This window comes from Asterias amurensis, chromosome 17 (genome assembly GCF_032118995.1).
Source record: "Asterias amurensis chromosome 17, ASM3211899v1".
In the NCBI taxonomy this organism is placed as follows: Eukaryota; Metazoa; Echinodermata; class Asteroidea; order Forcipulatida; family Asteriidae; genus Asterias; species Asterias amurensis.
Window position 1 is genome coordinate 17,591,510 of NC_092664.1, and position 27,684 is coordinate 17,619,193.

A 27,684-nucleotide genomic window follows, 5' to 3' on the forward strand; every position below is an offset into this window, starting at 1 on the left:
TCCCCATCCATCCCATCCCGTGAGTGTTTTGTATGTCAGTATCTGCAAGGTGTTCGTTTTGTGATGGTCCGTGTACGTTCGTTCCCTGCAAGAGAGAGTGAATGCCTTTGAAATTGACTGGAACTGTTGAAGGTAAATGTCACAATAATCTATTGTAATGTTGGATGTTGATTCGTGTTTGGCTCAATTGCAGAATACCCCGCAACTCTCATAAGCACCACCTCGTAGCCGGCCGGCGGCTCCAGCTACGCAGTCACGGAACAGTGACCGAAGTGATCGTTCGGTGCGCGTGTGTACTGTAGCATGAAGTATGGTGTGTACGTATGGTGGTCGACTTGCCACAGGTATCATACGTTACTAATACTATTCTAAATGTCAACTACTTTGTTGTGTTGTGCTGCTGCTGGTGCACTGCTGGTTTTGTTTGTTAGGTTTGTTTGTTTGTTGTGAAGTGTTTGTACATATCCTGGTGTCATGTGTTTTCAGTAGGATAACAGGAAAATTGTTCACTTAATCAAAAACTAAATAGTTTTTTTTCAAATCATCTATCCAATTTTTTTAACAATAACACTTTCACTTCATGGTGTGTTGAAATTTTTAAAGTTTTGGTTTTACGTTGCGAGAGACAGTCCGCCATTAACAGTGCAAATGCATGCACGACATTGGAGCAACGCCATATGTTTTCACACCTTTCATTGGTTGGTATTTTATTGAATATTCACAAGCTAGTATGGCGTGCAAAATAAATCCAAAATATTATTCAATTACTACTTAACAAATTTAATTACATTTTTGTCCTGAGGCATTATGGCTACTTTATTAGAATCCAGAGATATCATAAGGCATGAAAGTAAAACACCCCAGCCCCCCTTGATGCACTCACACTTCATAACAATCCGTTTTCCCCTATTTCAGACCGGTAATTTTTGGTTTCAGGAGATACGAAACCAATCTATGATAGTTTCTCTTTAATGTAGACTTAATATTTATTACGCTTATCAGAATTTATTACAGTATGCACAAGTAAATAAAAAAAAAAATTGTTGTCATTTTCACTTAAAATATTTTAATATTTTCCCCACATTTGCACACCATAGAATCCCAAATAGTAACCACCTCACGTGATCCATCTAGTGACTAAAGCAGAATGAAACTCAATCTAGCAGATAGTAATTTTGTTTTGTACTTTCGAGGTTGGATGATGTTTCTTTGACTCATTTGAATGTTGGCATAATAATGCACTAGTGATTAGTACCAAAAATCAATCATTTAAAATAATGTTTGAGCACAACCAAGACAGGAAACTTTATTCTCAGCATGATTAAGCCTGATGAAAATACAGACCGTGAGTAAACTGCATAGCTTCTGTCACCGGTGCAGCTTGCACATTTTCGCGATAAACGGGAATCAAAGTTGGGGACCGGAAACATATGAGGGTCGATAACGTATGACGCTACGATACTACTATTGCTTCATCATGTAGTACATGGAGATGGAGGTAGAAAGAGAATGGGTGACTGCTCTATATTCCGACATCCCTATGGTGCGACACCCCTATGTTCCGATGCCCCTATGTTCCGACACCCATGTTCCGACGCCCCTATGTTCCGACACCCCTATGTTCCGACACCCCTATGTTCCGATGCCCCTATGTTCCGACACGCCTATATTCCGACACCCCTGTGTTCGGACACCTTTTTCCAATGACCCAACACCCCTATCCTATGTTCCGACGCCCCTATGGTGCGACACCCCTATCTTGCATCTTGCATTGTTGTACTCGCCCATAAGCATTGCTGCTGTCCTGGAGAGGGTGGGTTGCAATTTCCATTTGTGCTCTGTGCTTGTGCTTTCAAGATAGTGCTTATGAGATGGTGATAATGTCAATTTGTCCTAAGAGGGATTGGTAGCTCCATCCTTCTTATAGCATCCCTCTATGTTTCGACACGCCTATAATCGGACACCTTTATATTCCAACGACCCAACACCCCTATCCTATGTTCCGACGCCCCTATGGTGCGACACCCCTATGTTCCGACGCCCCTATGTTCTGACACCCCTATGTTCCGGCGCCCCTATATTCCGACACCCCTATGTTCCGACACCCCTATGTTCCGACGCCCTTATGTTCCGACACGCCTATATTCCGACACCCCTGTGTTCGGACACCTTTATCCAACGACCCAACACCCCTATCCTATGTTCCGACGCCCCTATGGTGCGACACCCCTATCTTGCATCTTGCATTGTTGTACTCTCCCATAAGCATTGCTGCTGTCCTGGAGAGGGTGGGTTGCAATTTCTATTTGTGCTCTGTGCTTGTGCTTTCAAGATAGCTAGTGCTTATAAGATGGTGATAATGTCAATTTGTCCTAAGAGGGATTGGTAGCTCCATCCCTCTTATAGCATCCCCCTATGTTCCGACACCCCTATGTTCCGACACCCCTATGTTCCGACACCCCTATGTTCCGACACCCCTATGTTCTGACACGCCTATATTCCGACACCCTGAGTTCCGAAACCCCTTTGTTCCGACACGCCTATATTCCGACACCCCTATGTTCTGACACGCCTATATTCCGACACCCTGAGTTCCGAAACCCCTTTGTTCCGACACGCCTATATTCCGACACCCCTATGTTCCGACACCCCTATGTTCCGACACCCCTACGTTCCGACGCCCCTATGTTCCGACACGCCTATATTCCGACACCCCTATGTTCGGACACCTTTATTTTCCAACGACCCAACACCCCTATCCTATGTTCCGACACCCCATATATGTTCCGACAACCTGCACCAATATTTTGTGTATGTGTTAGCCATTTTATAAGAAAAATGTTGTGACTTAAAGAAACTACACCTGACCGCAATTTAGTCCATAAACAGTATACCGGTAACCTATCTTTATACGTAGTCCCCCGAGTTTAATTAATTGTATGAAAAGTGTTATTCTGATATTAAAACATCTATGCAACTTTGGTTTATTTAGAAGAGGACTGAGTAATGGAGGGGGTAGTAGGACTTAATTGTTTACTATTAATTGTTAACATATTTAACTAATATTATTAGTATTATTTTTTTCTCGGGGTGGGGGGGGGGGTAAATTACACATCGACGCAATAAATGCAGGGGAGGGTTGGAATTGTTATAAATTGAAGGCTCATGAAATGTTATCAACACGGACACACATCTAACAATAGCAAAGTATCGAGTATGTTATTGCCAGCTAACTCAGGGAGCCATAACTCGTGTTTATAACCACACGAAAAATGAAATGCATGCCTCAACAAGCAACACAATCATGTGTGATTCGATTATCTTAATTTGATTCCATCACTTTTAAAAACAGTACAAATTCAACTTATGAATGTTCAACCTATTCCCGGCCGAAATTCGCTGGGAAACCTGGCTGTAATACAAGTTGTGTTTTGTATAGTAATAATGTGCAAAAATAACTTTGTCGAAACATAGGGGTGTTGGAATATAGGGATGTCGGAACATAGGGGTGTCGGAATATAGGTAAAATTGTCGGAACATAGGGGGGTCAGAATATAGGGGTGTCGGAATATAGGGGTGTCGGAACATAGGGGTGTTGGAATATAGGCTGAGTTATCGGAACATAGGGGTGTCGGAACATAGGGGTGTCGGACTATAGGGGTGTCGGAACATAGGTGTGTTGGAATGTGTAACAGTGAGATGAGGTTTGTTCCCTATCGTTTCCCCTATCGATAGCCAATCAAAACTGCAGATTTTCACTGTGAGGTTTACAATAATAAATACGATTAGGCTAAGATGTTTGCCATGCTTGAGATCTAATAAGGCTATGTGGGATGTAGCCTAACTCAAGGAGTTAAACCTCTCAAAACTTACTCTCCCATATCCCCCAGAATCAAATTATTAGCAACTATCACTTCAATCAATCAATAAAAAACCTCTTGAGACATTGCATGACTACAACTACGGACAGTAGGCCTGTTTAATAAAAGATTCGCTTATTGTTGACATTTTGAGTACATGTACATAACATAAATTATTTTATTATTCTCACAGAAGATGGCAGCACCAGTAGACAATGTGCCGAATGTAAACAACAATGCGGCCATCTTGGAATCAGGCAATGAGTCCAATGGTGTTATACAAGCCTTACTTACTGATCAATACCAGATCACTATGGCATATGCCTACTGGAAAAGCAGCAAACAAGATTGCAGAGCTGTTTTTGATCTCTTCTTCCGTAAGAATCCATTCCGAGGAGAATTCACCATCTTTGCTGGTCTTGGAGAATGTTTGAAATTCTTGAAGGGTTTCAAATTCACAGACTCGGGTAAGGAATTTGTGATCAAGGTATTTGATAAATAAGACAATTACACCATTTTGGTGCCTACAGTCTCAAATCTAACAAAAGCTAAATAACTGAATCTAGTTTTTTTCTGTTATTGTGGTTTATTGTCTGCAGCATTATGAATTCTTTGAATCAGATTATAAAGTAATTGTCATACAACTTGTCATTTTAATATTTCAAAAGAATGCAATTCAGATAAATATTTTCTGATCCTGTCTAGATATTGTGTATTTGCGCACCGTTCTACCGCCCTCTATCGAGGTTGAATTTCTGGACTATTTGAAGTCGCTTGATTGCTCCCGTATTGAACTGTATGCAATCCCAGAAGGCTCTGTAGTGTTTCCAAGGGAACCATTATTACGTATTGAAGGACCGCTGCCATTGGTTCAACTCTTAGAAACCACTCTACTCAATCTGGTCAACTATGCAAGGTACAATTCTAACATTCAGCTGGAGTTAAAACTTAAAAGGGAGGGTTACATCTGGTAATCACTATTAAAATTAACTCACACAGTGTAGAACCTTGTCATATGAAAGTTTGCACAATATCCTCAAGATAGACACTATAAACCTGTCATCCACCACCAACACCTTGAAAGTCCACCACCAACACCTTGAAAGTCCACCACCAACACCTTGAAAGTCCACCCCCAACACCTTGAAAGTCCACCACCAACACCTTGAAAGTCCACCACCAACACCTTGAAAGTCCACCACCAACACCTTGAAAGTCCACCACCAACACCTTGAAAGTCCACCACCAACACCTTGAAAGTCCACCACCAACACCTTGAAGGTTCTAAAAACACCAAACGGCTTGGATGACTCCATGCACCCAACTTTGCCCGCCATGTCACAAATTTACCTCGTTTGGACCGTCTAATATCCTCCATGTTTGGACAAACAAGCAGGGAATGAATGACATTTTTTAAAATTAATATTCCAAAGCAACCTAGCAAAGACACAGGGCTTTGATTTTTGACCACCCCCTGCGCACTAGGGGGCCAAATCAGGGGAAATCACCTTTTTTTTTATGGGGGTGGTGATGATGGTTTGTTGCACAACTGCCTAGTGCACAACTCTATGACTTTTGCCTAGTTATTTGAATAAAGGATCGACTATAACTCTGCTCTGCAAAACCAACATAGCTTTGCATGGTTCAATATGGGTTTACATTACTAGTGTCTGGAGCTTTTACTCATTATTTACCTTGTGCAATCAGATAGTTTTTTTTGCCATTTAGGACTTTTAACAATAACTAACTTTGAAGTAACCATTTGTGTTCTTTTGTGCTTGTAAATAGTTTAGTAGCTACAAATGCAGCCCGTTTCCGACTAGCAGCAGGACCCAACAAACAGCTTCTTGAGTTTGGACTGAGACGAGCGCAGGGACCAGACGGAGGTCTCTCTGCTAGTAAATACAGCTATATGGGAGGTATGATCACACTGAGTTTAATCCAACCTACTCTATAGTCTACTCCACTCTGGTGTGGCCTTTCATCCTTTTGTTCTTACTTCTAGCACCCTGAGCAAAGATATTGACTAATAGGGAAACCGCCAACATAGGGCTAGCTACCTCAGTTGGTAGAGCACTAGTAGGTTAATCTGGAGGTTGTCGGTTCAAGTCCCGTTCCAGCCAGTTTTGCTTTGTTCAAACCCAAGCTAGTTTCAAACAGTTACTGAAGAAAACCTCTCCTAATGGCCTTATCATTTGAGAGCAAACTGACATTCTAAAACCATTTTGACTGTGTTTGTACACAGAACTAACAGTGTGCTGTGTAGATCATGCGATCACAACATATTCTATTGCAGTTTGGCAGATTACTGTTGTTATAATTATTATCATTAATGTTATATATTTCTGGTAATGAAATCAAGGATGCTTCATAAGTGAACTCAATCACTGTATTGTAGCTTGCAAGCCTGAGGAAGCACAAGCACTTACCCCTTATACATGTACGTGCAGTAGCCTACCAATCCTATCACAGAGTACCTATGGCTTAATGTCCCATTCAAATTAAGATAAAGGACTCAATTAGCACGAACAGGACTCAAACCCACACTCTGCTGATCAGAAACATCAGAGCTTGAGCTCTGAACCTCTCAGCCACAACATGCTGTCTGTCATTCAAACCACAGCAGATGATATTGCATGGTTGTAGGGACTAATCAATCAATCAATTAACAGTTGATCATTAAATCCATTATTTGGTCTGTTTTTGTTGCTTGTAGGTTTTGACGGAACCAGTAATGTCTTAGCAGGGAAGTTGTTTAACATTCCATTGAAAGGAACCAATGCTCATTCATTAATCATGGCATTTAGTCGCTTTGATGACTTGAAAAAGAAGGTGAGAATCAGCAGAGATACTTCCCTAATATTCAAATTATAGGTCGACAGGCCTCAAACTTCGCTCTTGAAGGGGCACAGCAATTTTCCTGGATTTGTACCTTGCAAAGGACACCACAGCAAAGGCACAGGGCACCATTGCAATGGCTATGGCTTATTGCAAAGTACACCACATCAAAGGCACAGGGCATCATTGCAATGGCTATGGCTTATTGCAAAGTACACCACATCAAAGGCACAGGGCACCATTGCAATGGCTATGGCTTATTGCAAAGTACACCACAGCAAAGGCACAGGGCACCATTGCAATGGCTATGGCTTATTGCAAAGTACACCACATCAAAGGCACAGGGCATCATTGCAATGGCTATGGCTTATTGCAAAGTACACCACAGCAAAGGCACAGGGCCACATTGCAATGGCTATGGCTTATTGCAAAGTACACCACAGCAAAGGCACAGGGCCACATTGCAATGGCTATGGCTTATTGCAAAGTACACCACAGCAAAGGCACAGGGCACCATTGCAATGGCTATGACTTATTGCAAAGTACACCACAGCAAAGGCACAGGGCACCATTGCAATGGCTATGGCTTATTGCCAAGTACACCACAGCAAAGGCACAGGGCACCATTGCAATGGCTATGGCTTATTGCAAAGTACACCACAGCAAAGGCACAGGGCCACATTGCAATGGCTATGGCTTATTGCAAAGTACACCACAGCAAAGGCACAGGGCACCATTGCAATGGCTATGACTTATTGCAAAGTACACCACAGCAAAGGCACAGGGCACCATTGCAATGGCTATGGCTTATTGCCAAGTACACCACAGCAAAGGCACAGGGCACCATTGCAATGGCTATGGCTTATTGCAAAGGACACCACAGCAAAGGCACAGGGCACCATTGCAATGGCTATGGCTTTGGGTGCAGTGGTTTATTTTAAGGCCTGGGTCAATACCAGCAAATGCAAAACAAAAAACAAACAAGGAAAGGTAAACATTGCAAAGAATGTTTGGATTTGAAAGCTATGGTGTCATTATCTTTATATCAGTATCAATCCTCCATAGAAATGTTGATATCCCAAGTTTTGTCAAATTGGGAAAAAAAATAAAAACAATTCAGCTAGGTTACTACATTTAAAAAATTTTAATTTTTCTATTGATTGATCTTGGTGCATCTCAACATATGCATTAAATAACAAACCTGTGAAAATTTGAGCTGAGTTGCGAGATAACTACATGTATGAAAGAAAAAAACACCCTTTGTCACACGAAGTTGTGTGCTTTCAGATGTTTTATTTCAAGCCCTCAAAATCTAATTCTGAGGTCTTGAAATGAATTCGTGGAAAATAACTTCTTTCTCAAAAACTACGTCACTTCAGAGGGAGCCGTTTCTCACAATGTTTTATACTATCAACAGCTCCCCATTACTCGATACCAAGTAAGGTTTTATGCTAATAATTATTTTGATTAATTACCAATAATGTTCACTGCCTTTAAATTGAATTTCTTAATCTAAATTATTGATCTAACTTTAGACCATTAAGTTTGTTTGATAGATAGATTTGATATTTTGTGACTTTCCAGATGATCCAGCCTAAAGATAAATCTAAGGAGTGTGTTGATCTTGCTGCAATCTCAATGACATATCTGACTAAAGTATGTAAGCTATTTAACATCACAGCGACTCATCAAGGAGAGCTAGCGGCCTTCATTGCTTTTGCACTTGCATTCCCGCAATCATTCCTCATCCTGGTTGACACTTATGATGTTCTTAAGTGAGTCAAATTTATCTTTAATGCATTTTATCCCAGAAACATTTTAACAAATACTCATCCCTGCCAACCACAATAAACTTTGAAGTCTCACACATATCCAAAACAAGAAAACAACTATCATCATGACAATATTTTGTATAAAAGAACACTCTGTTACAATTATATTCATAGAAAATTCTTGAAAATTAAAATACACATAGCCATTTACTATAAATACAATTTTAATTTATTCTGTAATACAAATATTCCGTTAAAATTAACATTGAAACAACATTCATAAATAACTCGGACAGTTTCCCTATTCCTATTGGTGGAGAGCGCGTCACGTGGGGGTGTTTAAACAGTTGCTAATGACCAGCTGGAGCTCTGTTTATAACAGGTTGTTTTCAGATGTTACAGGTGATGCGGGCGCTGTCGGTGAGTTGGCCGCGCTGTGTGTGAAAGGGGAACGTCCTGCACCAAGACTTTACGCACACGAACGGATCTGAAAATTGTTGTCTCAGTTAAGTCATAACAATGCAACACACGGACGTACAGAGCTCAAGCACGTCGGAAACAGATCAGTTTTACAGAGTTTCTTACTTAATAATGCTTTTTAACCAAAAAGGCATTTATGAATGGGAATAAAAGAGTAGTGACTCGTTCTTAAACGGCCGTTTAAAACCTTGCAGGGTCGTTGCCGTGCGATAAAGGCCCTCGCTTTTGGCTCAGGCTTTTCTCACAGCTGCAATGACCCTGCCGGTTTTAAACGGCCGTTTAAGAACTCGTCGCTACCCTTTTATTCCCTTATTTAAACTTGGGACCAGGATACTTATTTTTGTAGAAACACCATTTGCTGATCACGCCATAATTTGTGCATCCATTACATCTGTTTTTGTTGTTGTTTTCTTAAAGCAAATCCATAAGAGGAAGCCTTGATTTTATCATCTTGGGATAAGAACCCTCTTGACTTATGTATGGTTAACTTCCCTGCAAGACTGAGAAACAAATCAAGAAACTGTGCTTTATCAGTAATGTCTATCAGCGTAAGGCACACATTTGGTTAATAAATTGGCTATTTCTTTATTTCAGAAGCGGTATTGCTAATTTTTGTGCAGTTGCCTTAGCTCTAAATGAGGTAGGATATCAATCTGTTGGAATAAGAATTGACAGCGGTGACTTAGCGTATCAATCTGTGCAGATAAGAGACACCTTCAAGACAGTTGGCAATGAGTGAGTAGTTAGTGTCGATTCAATTTGTGTGTCAATAACACTATCAACAAGAAATGATAGCAGTGACTTAGCGTATCAATCTGTGAAGATAAGATACACCTTCAAGACAGTTTGCAATCTTTTAAAATCCTTTTTAGATTCCCAACATTTTTTACTTCTGCTCATGAGAAATTTTTATCAGTAAAATGCTTGGAGTATTAAACAAGATTGAACACATTGTAAATGAAGTTAATTAAAGCAATAGTTATGAATGGCCTGACCTTTCGACCCTAGCAGAGTCTTTCTCGAAGGCTAATCTTGAAGGTTAATTGATTAATTTACAGGTTTGGATTGCCCTGGTTCAAAGACCAAACAATTGTTGCTAGTAATGACATCAATGAAGACACTCTACTGTCTCTCAAACAACAGGTTAGTAACCCATAAAGACTAATCCCATGGATTCACAGTGCATTAATACAGCATGACCCATTCCATATACTTCAGTAAACAGTAATCTTATAAGATTCAGTCACGTCTTGTTGTCAGTAATGAAACATTACATTCTACTCCATAAAACAAGTCTACTGATATAGTATTATTACAATCCTACAGAGACTAGTTCTATGGAAACGTCTATTCACAGTGCATTAATACAGCGTGACTTCAATACATCACTAGATCTTTCCATATACTTCAGTAAACAGTAATCTTATAAGATTCAGTCACGTCTTGTTGTCAGTAATGAAACATTACATTCTACTCCATAAAACAAGTCTACTGATATAGTATTATTACAATCCTACAGAGACTAGTTCTATGGAAACGTCTATTCACAGTGCATTAATACAGCGTGACTTCAATACATCACTAGATCTTTCCATATACTTCAGTAAACAGTAATCTTATAAGATTCAGTCACGTCTTGTTGTCAGTAATGAAACATTACATCCTACTCCATAAAACAAGTCTACTGATATAGTATTATTACAATCCTACAGAGACTAGTTCTATGGAAACGTCTATTCACAGTGCATTAATACAGCGTGACTTCAAAACATCACTAGATCTTTCTATATACTTCAGTAAACAGTAATCTTATAAGACTCAGTCACGTCTTGTTGTCAGTAATGAAACATTACATTCTATTCCATAAAACAAGTCTACTGATACAGTATTATTACAATCCTATAGAGACCATGGAATTTAATCCCAAGGAGTAGCCTCCAGCAAACAAACCTAAATTTGAGTCACCTTTGTAAGGAATGTGATTGGTGACTCTCATAAAAAAAGAAGTAAAAAAAGGAAATGATACAATCTAAGAAGGATCCCCAAAACAATATCTTCATCGTGGTTGAAAGATCCAGCTATGATGATTTTGTCATAATTGTACCGTATTTTCCTGCGGATAAGATGCTCGGCGGACAAGGCGCAGGACGCTAAAATGACCCCAAAAAATTCAAACGTCAGCAGACAAGGCGCACCGCCGCACAAGGCGCACGTTTAACCGCACACAAAAGAACACCTGGCGCCACCCGGTGTCGGTACATTGACACAAAGACGTAATTTGTTGCCTTTGAGAACATACGTATACCGACCTTTATCCAATCAGCCAACGCTGTATATTGTAAATAACATAAAGTTCGGCCCAATCAGCGGGCAGAAACCATGCTCCACGCACTGTCTGAAGTTAATTTTATTTGCAACATGAACACAATGCCTCCTTGGACATCCGACGTCCCACAACGAGGATCCTTGCTGATACAGATACATTGCAACGACAGACAGACGTAGCGTGGGTGTGTAGTAATGTATCCTCTGGCCGGGATGTCGCTGCATATATAATTGTAACACACTCATTTGTCAGAGCATATAAATAGAAATTGAATGCTGTTTCCTTTCTCTGCATGTAACGTTGGTTTTTGTTTTGACTAATATTAGGGGAACTCAATTGATGCTTTGTAATGTTGGTTTTTGTTTTGACTACTATTAGGGGAACTCTATTGATGCTTTGTAACGTTGGATTTTTGTTTTGACTAATATTAGGGGATTTGTATTGATGCTTTGTAACGTTGGATTTTTGTTTTGACTTATATTAGGGGAACTCTATTGATGCTTTGTAACGTTGGATTTTTGTTTTGACTAATATTAGGGGAACTCTATTGATGCTTTGTAACGTTGGATTTTTGTTTTGACTAATATTAGGGGAACTCAATTGATGCTTTGTAATGTTGGTTTTTTGTTTTGACTACTATTAGGGGAACTCTATTGATGCTTTGTAACGTTGGATTTTTGTTTTGACTAATATTAGGGGAACTCTATTGATGCTTTGTAACGTTGGATTTTTGTTTTGACTAATATTAGGGGAACTCTATTGATGCTTTGTAACGTTGGATTTTTGTTTTGACTTATATTAGGGGAACTCAATTGATGCCTTTGGTATTGGTACTCATCTTGTGACATGCCAGAGACAACCTGCACTCGGCTGTGTGTTTAAGGTAAAGTATAAATATGTTACAAGTTTAATGAATTGGGCGTTCCATACTTATAGTTATGACTGGAACCATCCGGTCATAACCAGATTTGTCTGGTTCTAACTAGATATTTATGTCTTATTGATTGTCTACAGTTGGTTCAAATTGATGACACACCTCGTATTAAACTGAGTCATGACATTGAAAAAGTCACTTTACCTGGTAGGAAGCAGATCTTTAGACTCTATGGAGCTGATGGTGAGTATCCTCATGCGCTGCCACATGATTTATTTTAAATATTAATAAATCCAACAAATAAATGTAAAAACAAAATCATGGCAAAGAAAAGCTGTGAACAGGTAAATAACTTCCCCATCCTCTACGATTTCAATCTTATTGTCATCATCATCATCATCATCATCATTTAGGCTGTGTTCATCCAGTGTAAGATGTAGCCCTCCTCTTGTAAATGCCATTCATTTATATTTCTTGTAGTTCTGGTCCATGTTGTTCCTCCATAATACCCTGATGTCATCTCTCCATCTTCATCTCAACCTACCTCTTTTCTTTTTCCAGTGTAAGATGTATGCCCTCCTCGTGTAAATGCCATTCATTTCTATGTCTTGCAGTTCTGGTCCATGTTGTTCCTCCATAATACCCTGATGTCATCTCTCCATCTTCTTCGCTGTCTACCTCTTTTCCTTTTCCAGTGTAAGATGTATGCCCTCCTCATGTAAATGCCATTCATTTCTATTTCTTGTAGTTCTGATCCATGTTGTTCCTCCATAATACCCTGATGTCATCTCTCCATCTTCTTCTCTGTCTACCTCTTTTCCTTTTCCAGTGTAAGATGTAGCCCTTCTCATGTAAACGCCATTCATTTCTATATCTTGCAGTTCTGATCCATGTTGTTCCTCCATAATACCCTGATGTCATCTCTCCATCTTCTTCTCTGTCTACCTCTTTTCCTTTTCCAGTGTAAGATGTAGCCCTTCTCATGTAAACGCCATTCATTTCTATATCTTGCAGTTCTGATCCATGTTGTTCCTCCATAATACCCTGATGTCATCTCTCCATCTTCTTCTCTGTCTACCTCTTTTCCTTTTCCAGTGTAAGATGTATGCCCTCCTCATGTAAATGCCATTCATTTCTATATCTTGCAGTTCTGATCCATGTTGTTCCTCCATAATACCCTGATGTCATCTCTCCATCTTCTTCTCTGTCTACCTCTTTTCCTTTTCCAGTGTAAGATGTATGCCCTCCTCATGTAAATGCCATTCATTTCTATTTCTTGTAGTTCTGATCCATGTTGTTCCTCCATAATACCCTGATGTCATCTCTCCATCTTCTTCGCTGTCTACCTCTTTTCCTTTTCCAGTGTAAGATGTATGCCCTCCTCGTGTAAATGCCATTCATTTCAATTTCTTGTAGTTCTGATCCATGTTGTTCCTGCATAATACCCTGATGTCATCTCTCCATCTTCTTCTCTGTCTACCTCTTTTCCTTTTCCAGTGTAAGATGTAGCCTTCCTCGTGTAAATACCATTCATTTCTATTTCTTGCAGTTCTGGGCCATGTTGTTCCTCCATAATACCCTGATGTCATCTCTCCATCTTCTTCTCTGTCTACCTCTTTTCATTTTCCATGTCCTTGGTTGTCAATCCATTACTGGTGTTGTCCATCTATTGTCATTTATTTGTGCATTGTGTCCAGCCCATCTCCATTTAACTTGTTTTGTTGTCCTTTTGATTGTCTCTTACTCCAGTTTTCTTTCATTGAATCATATCTCTAATTGAGATGTAGCATTTGCTTCTCCATTGCTCTTTGTGTTATGCAGAGTTTTTGTACAAGGTTCTTATGATTGGCCAGTAATTGATATCTCTTCCATGTATTTTCTCAACCTTTCAGGTTTTGCTTCTCCATTGCTCTTTGTGTTGTGCAGAGTTTTTGTACAAGGTTCTTATGATTGGCCAGTAATTGATATCTCTTCCATGTATTTTCTCAACCTTTCAGGTTTTGCTTCTCCATTGCTCTTTGTGTTGTGCAGAGTTTTTGTACAAGGTTCTTATGATTGGCCGGTAATTGGTATCTCTAACATGTATTTTCTCAACCTTTCAGGTTTTGCTTCTCCATTGCTCTTTGTGTTGTGCAGAGTTTTTGTACAAGGTTCTTGTACAAGGTTCTTATGATTGGCCAGTAATTGATATCTCTTCCATGTATTTTCTCAACCTGTCAGGTTTTGCTATTGCTGACTTAATGGCTCAAGTTCATGAACCTTCGCCTGCCCTTCATGAAGAAGTGTTATGTCGTCATCCATTTGAGGTATGTAGGCTTCAAACACACTGTCCGAAACTGTCCCAGGAAAAAGTAAAAGTCCAGCGGCCCAGGTGACTTCCTTCCTACCCTTTGCACCTAGTTCTGTTAATAAGCTGGACAGTACTTTTTAGAAGTAAGAAGTCTCCTGAGTTCTAAAAAATCTACACCCTGTTGGTTGTTGAGAAGTCTCTTGTATTTAAAAAAATTTACTCTGCGGTAACAAAAACTAAAAGAATATTGATGAAGGTTTCAATTAGAACTGGTTATTACATGGAAAGGTTTGCGGTAACACCATGTATTAAATATCTCTAAATGAGTTGGGGTGGTTCTGAAAAGAATTGTTGGTTTCAACTCAACTTTTTGATCAATATGCTCTGATCGTCTCCTGCGTTTCGATCAGTATGCTCTGATCGTCGCCTGCTTTCTCCAGAAGACGATCAGAGCATACTGATTGAAATGTCGAGTTGAAACCACCCCAACTCATGTAGAGATATTCATTACACGGTGTTAAGGCAAACCTTTCCATATCGTATTTCCACCATGCAAAATATAACTGGTTACTCGGTGCATTAGACACGCATGATCAACGGATTTTGTGTTTTTCAGGAGCTAACCAGAGTTAATGTACAGCCATCAAGAGTGGAACATCTGCATAAGATCTTTATGAAAGACGGACAGGTATGATATCAATAATCACAATCCCTCTTCCCCACTCCTTCTGGTTGATTAGCAGTTTGCAACAGTTAATTCCATTTTCTCAAGATATTACTCTGCTATAGTATGAATAGTATGATGTTGTTTGATTTGACCCTGACGTTGATGTTTGTAAAGACACTGTATACATGATACTTTCCTCTGATGCAAATTGAACATCTATTATATATTTGTATCATGTTATTATAGTTGAGGCACTTTGGCTTCATGCACCAGTGAGGTTAACCATCATTAATGAGTGGTTCATCTACCATGAACTTGTTCATTCAATGGAACAAATGGGAAATGTATGGTGGCCCTGACGGGACACAGCCAGTCGTGAATATTTTTGCGACGTCGTGAATATTTTTGCGACGTCGTGAATTTATTCACGACAAGTCGCGAATATTTTTGCAACGTCGTGAATATTTTTGCGACGTCGTGAATTTATTCACGACAAGTCGCGAATTTTTTCACGACTAGTCGCGAATTTTTTCACGACAAGTCGCGAATTTTTTTACGACTAGTCGCGAATTTTTTCATGACTAGTCGCGAACATTTTCATGACGTCGTGAATATTTCTGCGACTAGTCGCGAATATTTTGTCAGTAGCTTGAGTGTGTAATTACTGTATTCACGTTGACGGCTTAGTAAGACTAAGCTGAAAGCTGTCCCGTACGATGATGGATCCGGAGGAGAATTCCGACTCTTGCAAATCGATGGTGGGTTATTTAAACAAAAGTAACGTTAACGTATGGTCCTTACGGTAGGCCTACGAGGCCTGACGTTATAGTTTTACTAGTACTTTAGTAGGAGTAGGCTATCCTATGCTAGGCAATAAACGTTGGCACTTTCACTCTTCAGATAAAACATAACGTTATATGTCACCCGAGGTAAATTTTACAAACAACCCAATGATAAGTTTAATTATAATGTGTTGACAATTTTAGCAAATAAATTTGACAGTTTTTACCTGAAATGTTAGAGCAATTTGCGTTGTTATTTCCAACTTGAAACGCGAGTTCGTTCCGTCACGGCAGGGTGCAATGCATCACGTAATCCCCCACCAAGTTTAACTGAAAGATTAATCCTTTGGCATTCAGAATTATTTGGGTTTGGAGTAATTCAACCTTGAAAACCCCCGAAATATTGATGAAAGTCAGACACTGTTTTTTCGAACTTCGATAACAATTCTACTGGATAAAACATGGGCCCCATACACATAGCTGAGTGGCTACAATCTTCATAGCTTGGCTCTCTACGCGTGCCGTGTAAGAATTACACACTCAAGCTACTGAAAAAATATTTACGACTAGTCGCGAATTTATTCACGACTAGTCGCAGAATTATTCACGACGTCGTAAAAAATATTTGCAACTAGTCGTGAAAATATTCGCGACTAGTCGTGAAAATATTCGCGACGTCGCGAAAATATTCGCGACTTGTCGTGAATAAATATACGACGTCGCGAAAATATTTGCGACTAGTCGTGAAAATATTCGCGACGTCGCGAAAATATTCGCGACTTGTCGTGAATAAATATACGACGTCGCGAAAATATTCACGACTGGCTGTGTCCCTTCAGGGCCACCATAGAAATGTGTTTGTGTAATCACTGTTCCTCATGATGAATACAACTAGTAATAAACCTTATTGGAAAGAGACAAACGATAAAACATCTCATTTTGACATTTTGGAAATACACTCTTGAGAAAAATCATCTGCTTGGATTAGTCATCCAAATATTTATCCAATATCTGGATATTTATTTGCAAAAAATAGTTAGTGGCCTGACGTTTCAGCCCTAGCAGAGCCTTTCTCGAAGGCTAAAAACCTAACCCTAACCCTAACCCTTTTTAGCCTTCGAGAAAGACTCTGCTAGGGTCGAAACGTCGGGCCACTAACTATTTTTTGCATTTACACCATCGGTCCATTTGGTTGATAAGTTGTTTGCAACAGCTAATTCTATTTTCTCAAGATATTTATCTGAATATTTTATTGTTGTTGTTTTTGTCTAATGCCAGATCTGCCAACCCTTACCAACTCTTACTGAGATCCGAGCTTATGTCCAGCGTGGAATCCGTTCAATCAGACCAGATATCAAAAGAGAACTTAACCCTACACCGTACAAGGTAAGATCTAACACAGCACCTTACACCAAACATTATCCCCATTTCCATTTTGACTTCCCACCATGAAAAGTTTCAAATCCTAATTATCGGTATTTATTATTTTTTCTATTTCAACTGATTGCTGTGTTTGATTGACTGAAACTTTGCATTGTTAAAACATACATCAGTTATGCAAATGTTATCTTTTGGGAAAAATCTTTCGTTGCTCTGACTGAGAAGAGCCAAGATTCTTGAGATCTCCAGCAATCAGGAGAAAGCTAGTGATATAGGGACTTTGTGTGTATGAAGTAGAGACAGGTTCTGAGTAGACTTCTGATGATGGATCTTCATTATGACACCCCTGATTGACTGATTGATTGATTGATTGATTGATTGATTGATTGATTGACTTTTTTTTGACTTTTCAAAGCAAACACTTTATTCATACACAAAATATACAGAATTTACAAAAACATGGAAACTAAAAAGTTACATTAAATAGACAATAAATAACTGTAACAAAAAAAGATCAGTAGCTGGGATTGAAATAACACCCAAATTAACACTTAAGCAAATACATTAGCATGGCATGGGAAACAAGGAATAAAAACATAATTACAGAGTCCATTCAATGGCATTATCGGTGATCTTGAACATGTTGCAGAGACCCCATTTCTTGAGGAAAAGGGGAACATTGTTCTGGAGCTGGTAGTAGCGGTACTCTATTATGATTTTACTTTTAATACGGTATTTCCAGGTGTGAAGGCAGTCTTTGAAATTGGAGTGAACATATAACCAGTAAACACTAGCTTTGAAGCTAATGTAACGGCGTAAAAAGGCCCACTAATAGAAAATTCCCTGGTTCTAACGAAAAGTCGCAAATCTACTTAAAAACTGGGACGGAAAACAAAATCTTGCTCTTAAACAGTGATTTATTTACTTAACTCCAATAATAGTAACAGCCAAAAAAACAGAACTCAAAATTAATTTGCCAAGAAATAAAACAACACGTGACTGTGACTTTCTCAAACAAGATTAATTGGTTCTCAAAAAAAAATGCTTTAAGATAAAAAAAAAAAAAAAACAACTTGAAAAAACACTTATGCAATAAAAAACCCTTGAAAGCCTGATTCGAATTGGAGTAAAAACAACCCCAAAACAACAATAAAAAACCAACGAGAAAAACCGAAAAACCCACACAGCACTAAACAGTGAATTGCTCTAAAAATACAGAATTAACATAGACCTGTAAAATACAAAAGAAGAGATACAAACAAGTGATTAAATATAGTTACTGGGAAACAACTTAATTAACAGTTATACATACAGATATAAAATGCATTCAACCAATTAAGCCTTGTCAGCAGACAACACTTAATCTAGCCACAAGGAAATCCCAACCAAACATGTGGTGTTTACCTAATTACAAGAAACAAGAAAACTCTGTCAACTTAAACTGAACAATCTGTTACCAGGCAGAACTTAATACACTCTAGAGCCTCTTTTATCTGCACCCAACTCACATAAAGAAAAACATTAAAAAACTTCTTTCCTATAAAACAATAAAAGACTTTACTCTTATACTAAATAGCCTGGCACTTGCCTCTGATAGCAAAACAAAAAGGGTTACTTTAGTTATTACACATAGCCAAAGGCTAGCTTAATGTCCAGCCTCAACTGACCATATAGCTCACTAATCTGCAGGGCATGGAAGTAATTAGCCCACCAGATGGATGGAATGTAAACAAGCCCACACAGGGTCTACTGGGGCTACATAGGAGTTTTTTTCCCACAGTGATCAATGAGTGCACAGATTTTATAAAACACAACAGTAGCTTTTAAAAACAATAATGGAAGTTTGATCACAACACTGTTGGCCAGTATTTTCAAACGAAACATCTGACAAATACAAAAAAAATAAAATATAAATGATAACTCAATACACCGACATCAAAGAAGAAACAAATTAATGTGTGAATTTCACATCCAAACAATGGGGGAAAATAAGCAAAGACCAAAATACTAAAACTCAAACAAAAACCAAACTAGCCATGATAATTTCTCCTGAACCATTTCATAATGAAAATCTACTACAGCAAATCTTAAAATTAAATAAGCTCCTCTGCAAACACTTCAAAATCCCCCAAAAAGTTAGTTTCACCCCAGAAAGGAAAACTTAAAAGGTTGTGAATTGTTCATAAAACAATAAAAAACAACACCTGAATTTTTGTGAAGTAATAGTAGACATCATTAAAGATCCATTTTATACAATGCAAAAATAAGTAAATTCAATATAAAGACAAGAAACTCACCAGATTATTGAGCAGATTACACGGATGGGCAGGAGTGTCCAGAAAAGTACATGCTTTGTCTTAGCTGCCTAACTGCTCACTGACCTCATGGCTTTGGTCTACACCGCCAAGACAATGCTTTAGCCACAATTAAGTCAGGGCACAAATGTAAATAATAGTCTGGTGCAATCTCTACCAAAAAATAGCTTTAGGGCAAGGAAGTTATTCTGGGAATGTACTCTCATCAACAGGTGGAATTAATCAAGTTATACATGTAATGGCTCTGAAGCAAAAACTTTCGAAGTAACAATCCACCACTCTACACTAACAATTAAATAATTGGCTAAATCAACGTTTTCTCTCGGTCGGCCCCTGCTGTGGTGGATGAGGCACCAGTATGTTTCGAAAGTGAGTGTCATTGTGGGAAGTAGTTGTGTGATGCATCGATGCAGAAGGTTGAGTGCTGGTTGAATTGATGGGCAGTGGAAGAAGAGATGTAGCAGAGTTCCTTTTTCTGATGGTCCACACCAGCCGCACGTTTTTGGTAGACTGCGGTCGATATAGTGGAGAACTTCCTGCGATGGTAGAATTTTATGCAGTAACCGGTACTGTACATCACCCTCTTTCTTGGAGATGGGTGATTTGTATACATTTTTCCACGGTATTGTAGTGTTTATTTGCAGGATGTCCCTGCGCCAAGGGGTTCGGGGGTTGTCCGGCAGAGTATTGAGTTCTTTGTTGAAGACTGTTTACAGGTGTTTGGAGGGAAAGTTGGATTCACTTTTGATGTCGTAAATTTTGATGTCAGGTGTTGGAAAGTTCAAATGGAGAAAAGACTCAGTTCCTTCGTCTGGAGTCGTTGTAGCACCCCTTTTGTCGAAGAGTTTGGGGAAGAGATCTCGCAAGGTTTGTCTTATGTGTGACAATTCTGTTGCAAGTGTTCTTGAAGAAAGTGGGCGTAGTCCCATCCGATGCTGTTTTTGAACGTCTTCAGCTGAGATCCACTTTCCGTTCTTGTCGAGTAGTTGACTGATTAGTGTGACACCACATGACAGGAGCCGACCAGAGAGAAGTTCTTTGTTACCATGGCTACATAAAATCAAACTATTAATCGGCATATTCACAACATAATTAACAGAGGCAGGTGGTACGCTTGTGGTGGCTTTCGATGTATCCAAGCTTTGAGAATTTCTGCTTGGAAAACGGGGAGACTGGTAAGATATTTCACTTCAAGATTGGTATAAAAGAGTTGAAAATCGTGACCTAGATTACGATACATGTGACAATAGCGGATAAGAAAATAAAAGGCAGGGTGTTTATTTTTACAAAACAAACGCTGAAGAACAGAAAATCTATAAGTCACACGGGATTTAAAACAGACAAGACCAAGTCCCCCTTTCAATGGGGACTGGAAAAGCACTTTTCTACCGAGCATATGACGTTTTTGAGACCAATCAAAATTGATGAGAGTTTCCTGGAGTTCATCTAATACTTGTTCTGGTAGAGGGAGAACAGCGAGAAAATGCAGCAATTTCGAGGCAGCTATCTGATTGGCTATAATGATTTTGCCTTTGAAAGACATGGTCCTTGCTAGACCACTCCACCTCGAAAGAGCGTTATTCAGTTTTTCTTTGCACAATTTCCAGTTTTTTTGTCTAGAAGTTTCTGTGTTTCCCAGATGAACTCCAAGAAATCTGACATCACTGTTGTTCCAGAGAAAATTGAGTGGTTGGTCTTGTCTGTCTATCCGTGCTCCGACCCACAACCCTTTACATTTATTAAGATTAAGACAAGCAGACGATGCCTGACTGTAAATAGTGTAAATATCATTCAATACTTGAAATCCTTTGTTGGATGAAACAAAAACTGTGACGTCATCTGCATAAGCAGAAACAGTCAGGATCCTGTCGGAACCCGGAAGTGACATACCATAATTTTGCAAGTTACGTCTGATGGTATGAAGAAGGGGTTCGATAGCAATGGAATATAACAACCCTGAGAGGGGGCATCCTTGACGAATACCTCTCTCAAATGGGAGTGGGGCTGTTAGCGTGGACTGGACTTTGACTGTGCTTTGGACATCCGTGTAAAGAAGACGGATGAGGGAAACAAAATGCTCACCAAAACCCATTGTTTGCAGCGTCTTGAGTAAGTAGTCATGGTCAATGCTATCGAACGCCTTCTTTTGGTCCAAATTACACAAGGCAAGAGGCAGGTCAGAGTGGTTGGCGTACATGATGCTGTCTCTTATGACATTGATGTTGTCATAAATGGAGCGCTCTGGAACTGCATAACATTGATCGAGGTGAACGACGTCGCCGATGACATTTTTCAGCCTGTTGGCCAAAGCTTTGGCGAGAATTTTATAGTCAGTGTTTAGGAGGGAGACTGGTCTCCAGTTGGAGATTTCCTGAAGGTCCCCCTGCTTGGGCAGGAGAGTAATGACAGCTCTCCTGCACGTTGTGGGAAGGGATTGGTACTGAATGCTTTTCTGCAGGACTTGAAAAAGATCGTTTTTCAACATAGGCCAAAAACAGAGGTAAAATTCACTGGTGAGGCCATCTAGACCAGGGGTTTTGTTTTTATTGAGTTGTTTGACGGCTTGATCCAATTCTTCAATTGAGATTGGTAGATCACATGTTTCAGAATCGGCGGGATCAAGGGTGGGTATGTTCTTGAGAAGGTAATTCTGCGCAGTTTGGGAAGTGGGAACATGAGAATAGAGGTCTTTGTAAAAGGAATGGACATGCTGGCGTATTTCACTCGGATCTTCTGTGACAATGCCATTGCTTAATCGCATTCCGTGGTGGGTTTTGGCAGAGGAGTTTTGTTTTTCCAGATTGAAAAAGAACGTTGAGCATGAGTCACCCTCGCTTTCGAGTTGAAAGTGCGAGCGAACCATGGCTCCTTGAGCTTCCTGTTTGTATATGTTATTGAGAGCTTTTCTCTGATCGAGAAGGAATTGTTTCATATCTGGGCTGAGATCGGGGGAGGATTGAAGGTCATCAATGTCATTCTGAAGTTTTGAATCAGAGCACGTTTTTCATTGGCACATTTTTTACCATAGGTCTGAGTGATGTTTTTGATATGGGCTTTGCCCATGTCCCACCAAGTACAAATATCAGGGTAAGAGGGGAGTTTAGTTTGCCAATTAGTCCAGAACAGGGAGATGATGTGTTTGTAGTTTTCGTCTTGGAGGAGAGTGTTGTTAAAGTGCCGTAGGCGCTTCCCTTGGGACGATGTGAGCTAGATTTACAGGCAACACTGACTGCACTGTGATCTGACAGGCTGCAAGGGATTATGTTGCATTTAGAAACAGTGGGAGCCAAATGCGAAGGTAGATATATGCGATCAAGCCTCGCTTTCGACATAGTCCCCGCAGCTATATTGTTAGTACGGAACCAGGTGTATTTCCTTTGTTCTGAGTTGCGTTCTCGCCAAATATCGCAAAGAGTGTTTTTGTTGACCAGATTCGACAGGGTGGTGGCTATTTTGTGCCTTTTCTCGTGAGTGATAGCAAGGCGGTCAAGAGAGGGATTGTGATTGTTGGTTTTCTGCGTGCTTTTACACATTTCAGAAATGCTGTCATTTGTTTTTGCGAGAGGGGGCCTGTGGGGATGGACAAGTCTCCTTCTTCGCACTCCAACTCACTGGGTTGCGAGTTGGTTTCGGATAGGATGGATGCCGTGTCGTCTGTTTCGATGTCACTCATATCCACGCTCTCCTGTGTTGCATCTGGGGGTAGTTGAGATTGATGGGAGACGTCGCTAGCGTTGCCATCATCACCATCAAGAGCTTGAGTGAGGGATGGTGTGTCTGTGAGGTCATCATTTGGTGGTTTTAGTGTCTTTTTCGGAGGAGAGTCGGACTTCAGTTTGGTAAGTCCTTGACTGGGTGGAGACGGGGTCTTCTTTTTCCGTTTTCTTAGGACTTCCGAGAACGTCTCCCTTGATGGTCCAGGAGGAGATCCCCAGATGGAGACAAAAGCAGATTGATCTGTAGCTTTTGGGATCGGCGGAGTCACCGATGCTGGAGTAGTGGGTGGGTCTGGATTGGGTGAGGGGGTTGGTGGTTGGGAGGGGCTTGGGGGATTTGTGTGGTTAGAGTTGAGGGGGCGGGGTATGGGTGGGATTGGAGAGGGCTTGGGGTTGGGTTTGGTTGAGGGTTGGGTGAGGGATGAGGGTTGGGTGGGGGATGGGGGTGAGGAGGGGGGTCGTACCCCTGCTTCGTCTTGAGCTTTTGGTTCTTCGTTGTCATTAGTAGCTTGGTTTTGACGGTTTCTAGCTGATTTCGGTGGGTGTTTTGGGTCAGATTTGTTTATGTGCATGAAGATGGGTTTGGGGTTGATGGGGTTTTCGTCCTGTGATCTGTCATCTTCGCTGTCGTCTGATGCTGCGGTTTTCTGTTTCTTGCAGTTTTTCCGTGTGTGTCCATGTTCCCCACAGGCAAAACATTTAACAAAATCTGTGGAAAGGAAAACCCTGTAGTTTCCCCCTCCGTAAGCGATGTTAATATGACCAGGGATATTGATATTTGGCTCTATGAAAACATGCACTTTGCGGCGGAATGATAGAACATGAGCCAAGTTTTCCTTCATTCCAATGGGTATGGATCTGATGGGTGAAACAATGTTACAGAAATCGCTAATGTTTTCTTCTAGAATATGGTCAGGAATTTCAGGATACACATTGGAAAAAACTAATCGTGTCGTTTGACGTACAAGCGGTGAAATATAAATCAAAGAATTGTTGACAACCATACCTTGTGTAACAGCTTCTTCGGCGTGTTTTCTATCGTTAAAATACATGGCTACACGATTTCCTGCTATTCGGGATGCATAGAGGATCGTCTCGGGTGGTAGGGTTTTAGCCATTTCATTGACATAAGTTGAAATCGGAACATTCTCTCTCACATCAAAGACTATGCCATTGTTGCGGCTCATTTTAGAATGTTGGCTATTGGTATACAAGGAATGTCCATTGTTGGTCCGGGGCTGGTATGCCCTCGCTCTCCCACCCCGGCTCATGGTGCCGTTGGGGTAGTGAGGGCGAGATCACCCGATGCCACAACCAAAAATGCAAGAAAACTACACCAAAATATATAAGAAAAATCCCCAGGATAGTCCTGAGGGTTCTACAACATAATTACAATATATGGTAATAATTACGATACATACAGTAGGTCCGAAGACGCTCAAAAACCAAAATTTAGCCAGCCACGATGTACGAGCGTACCACCAGTAGGTTGATTGATTGATTGATTGATTGATTGAATGATGAATGTGTAAACAGGTGTTGCAATTGTTTGATGGACGGCCCTTTTTATTACTGGCTTGTAGGGGAGTGGATTCTTATAAATTGTTATCTATCTGTTTGTTTTCTCAGGTCTCTGTAAGCAGCAATCTGTATAACTTTCTCCATGATTTATGGCAGGAGAGCTTACCTATTGGTCTGCTAAGATGATGCAACACACTACTTACATCAGATACTAAAGCTTGTAGCTGCTACTACCCAAAGTGGAGTTACATTGTAACATTTTGTGTGCAGCACAGATTATACAAGTATCATTAGTGAGTGTACACTGCTATAAAGTTTACTTCTGTGTGATTCCATCTATCAAGCTAAATGAGTTGTTTGAAATATCAGTATGGAGAACAGAACACACCAAAACATGCTGACGGGTTTAAATTTACAAAATATTTGTTTTTGTAAATTTAAAAGCCATTTTTTTACAACTTATTTTATGTTGGCAACTTCCTACTTTATAAATAACATCAAAAAGGGGTTAAAACTAGCATTGAAAGAAAATGTGCCAATTTATTTTCAATTTATTTTCAATTTGTTTTCAATTTACAACTCAACATAAAACCCCTTTTTCTCAGTTGTATTCTCTTGCTTGGTGTTTCTACTCTCACAACTTAAAATTGATCTAAAGGTTGTATAAGCGTATGTTTTGAACAGTGTAAAAAAGAGCCAAAGTAATGATCAGCTGCCGATAATTTATTTTCATAGGTTTTAGTTTCAAGTTTTTAATAATTCAAAGATTGTAGATCATGTGATTTGTTTGAGTTTACTAAACTAAAAAGTACTGCATTTTATTCCTGAATTGAGAGTTGAATTTTGGTGGAGGAAATGATTAAATTACATCAGTACTGAAGAATTTGAAAAGTCAGTCTTCTTAAGTTGATCATTGCAAAAGGCGAAAGTAATACAAATACATTTACAAGAGATACACTTAAAAATAAGAAGAAAAGAAAAGAAAACATGCAATGTTTGAATGGTGCATAGATTCTGTGTTGTATAATGCAACCAGTTATTAAAGTGCCTTGGTCTTTTCTGCTCCTTGCTTTATTAAAGGCAGTGGACACTATTGGTAAATACTTAAAATATTTATTAGCATAAATCCTTTCTTGGTAACGAGTAATGGGAAGAGGTTGACAGTATAAAACATTGTGAGAAACAGCTCCCTCTGAAGTAACGTAGTTTTCGAGAAAGAAGTAGTTTTCCACGAATTTGATTTTGAGTCCTCAAGTTTATAATTTGAGGTCTCGAAATCAAGCATCTGAAAGCACACAACTTCGTGTGGCAAAATAAGTTTTTTTTCTTTCTTTCATTAATATCCCGCAACTTCGACGACTGATTGAGCTCAAATTTTCACAGGTTTGTTATTCTATGCATATGTTGAGATCCACCAACTGTGAAGACTAGTCTTTTACAATTACCAATAGTGTCCAGTGTCTTTAACAGCTTTTATATTTTATTGTAACTTTGTGACCTTTATAAAAGGTGCTTTATATATAAATATGAATAATCTTAATAGTATAGCTTTATTGATTTAAAAAAATGTTGATAAAGAGATGTTTAATTTGTATTTTTGTAATGAAAACATATCTAGCATGTTAAGACCTATGAGTCCTATTTTTGAATTATAATTCTATGAATTTAAAAATTCAACTTAATCTACCAGTAGGTTTTAAAGGAATAATGTTTTCAAGTTTTATCTGCTCAGTGCACATATCATGTTAGAACATTACTTTGTTCTGACAAGAATCTGCTGGTACTTTTTTAAAGGTTTAAAATGTCAATATTGTTTGAAGTAGTCAAATAGGAAGTACTAAGTTTAAGACAATCATTTTTTATGATTATAAACTTTTATAAAGAATGGAGGAACTTATGAACAAAGTGAAAGTACTTGTAAGAAAGTGAAGGTTTCGTTGGAAAACTCTTTCCCTTGACCAATGCTACTAAAAGAAATAACTAACTAAAGGCTAATAAGAAGTTTACAGTATGATTTGTGTTTAACAGATCACGCAGGTTATGAACAGATGATCTCTATCAAATCTAGGCTGGTTAAATTGAAGTAAACATGCGTATCTGTGACTATATATTATCTCGAGAAGGTAACGCATATTCTAAAATTGCATGGCTCGATTTTTACAGAAATTTTCTTTTTTAATGGTTGTTTTTCTCAACAATTTTTTTTTTTGACAGATGGTGCCGGCTGTTTTACATCCTTCAATTCACATAGTTGCATAACAAAGCACACCTTTGTAACATGCACAATTGTTGGTAAAAGGTCGGACGTTAAATAAGATTCTGATAATTCATTGGCAGATATTTTAATTCAACACCTAGGCTTACCTGGACTTTAAATTTAATTTATCATAACATCTCAGCTGCCCCAAAATACCTAGTGTTTAAAAAATATCTTTTTTTTTTAATTGTAACTTTTTAGTACTTTACAAAGAGTACTTTTAATTAAAGTTAAAAATACTGAAATGACTGCTTTGTATTTGTGTGTGTCATTGTTCTGTTGCTTGCTTAAATTTTTGTTTCGCTTTGAAATTGTCCCCAAAAGATTAATTAACATAAGAAAAGAAATATTCATTGTTTTGTAATTAGCCGATTAGCCGCCTGTATTTTGTTCACAAGTTGTGCACGTGTTCAGAGCAGCGGACTTCAACAAATTATTTTTTCCTGAGGAATAAAGGATTTTTTCAACAGTCGGGTACGAGGATTTTAGAGAACGAGGTGATAAAGAAGCAGCCGGTCATTCAATGGTACCCGCACTGATGAAAAGTTAACTCGGATGTCTGTGACATCACGGTTACCAGTGTAATATGTCTAAGTATCATGAACT

At 39.2% G+C, this 27,684-nt stretch overlaps 1 protein-coding gene across 2 annotated transcripts; it reads left to right on the forward strand.

Annotated features, from left to right (window-relative positions):
• LOC139949704 (nicotinate phosphoribosyltransferase-like) lies at positions 1–27,312 on the forward strand. 2 transcript variants are annotated; one of them, XM_071948192.1, is made up of 14 exons: positions 1–132; positions 4,054–4,327; positions 4,566–4,776; positions 5,649–5,779; positions 6,577–6,692; positions 8,283–8,473; positions 9,545–9,685; positions 10,009–10,093; positions 12,079–12,159; positions 12,291–12,393; positions 14,371–14,456; positions 15,057–15,128; positions 17,168–17,275; positions 24,930–27,312. In XM_071948192.1, exons 2-14 carry the CDS (start codon positions 4,057–4,059, stop codon positions 25,005–25,007), a joined length of 1,674 nt encoding a protein of 557 aa, XP_071804293.1. In that variant the 5' UTR covers positions 1–132; positions 4,054–4,056; the 3' UTR covers positions 25,008–27,312. The 2 variants fall into 2 exon arrangements, with proteins under 2 accessions (XP_071804293.1, XP_071804291.1); XM_071948190.1 differs by lacking the exon at positions 1–132 and adding an exon at positions 201–344.
• The last annotated feature ends 372 nt before the right edge of the window (positions 27,313–27,684 follow it).

Bases quoted from the DNA above. Each gene is read 5' to 3' on its own strand.
- LOC139949704 (XM_071948190.1), top strand. From the start codon at position 324: ATGGTGGTCGACTTGCCACAG. The intron at 8,474-9,544 runs GTGAGTCAAATT...TCTTTATTTCAG, and splicing joins GACACTTATGATGTTCTTAA to AAGCGGTATTGCTAATTTTT. The intron at 15,129-17,167 runs GTATGATATCAA...GTCTAATGCCAG, and splicing joins TCTTTATGAAAGACGGACAG to ATCTGCCAACCCTTACCAAC.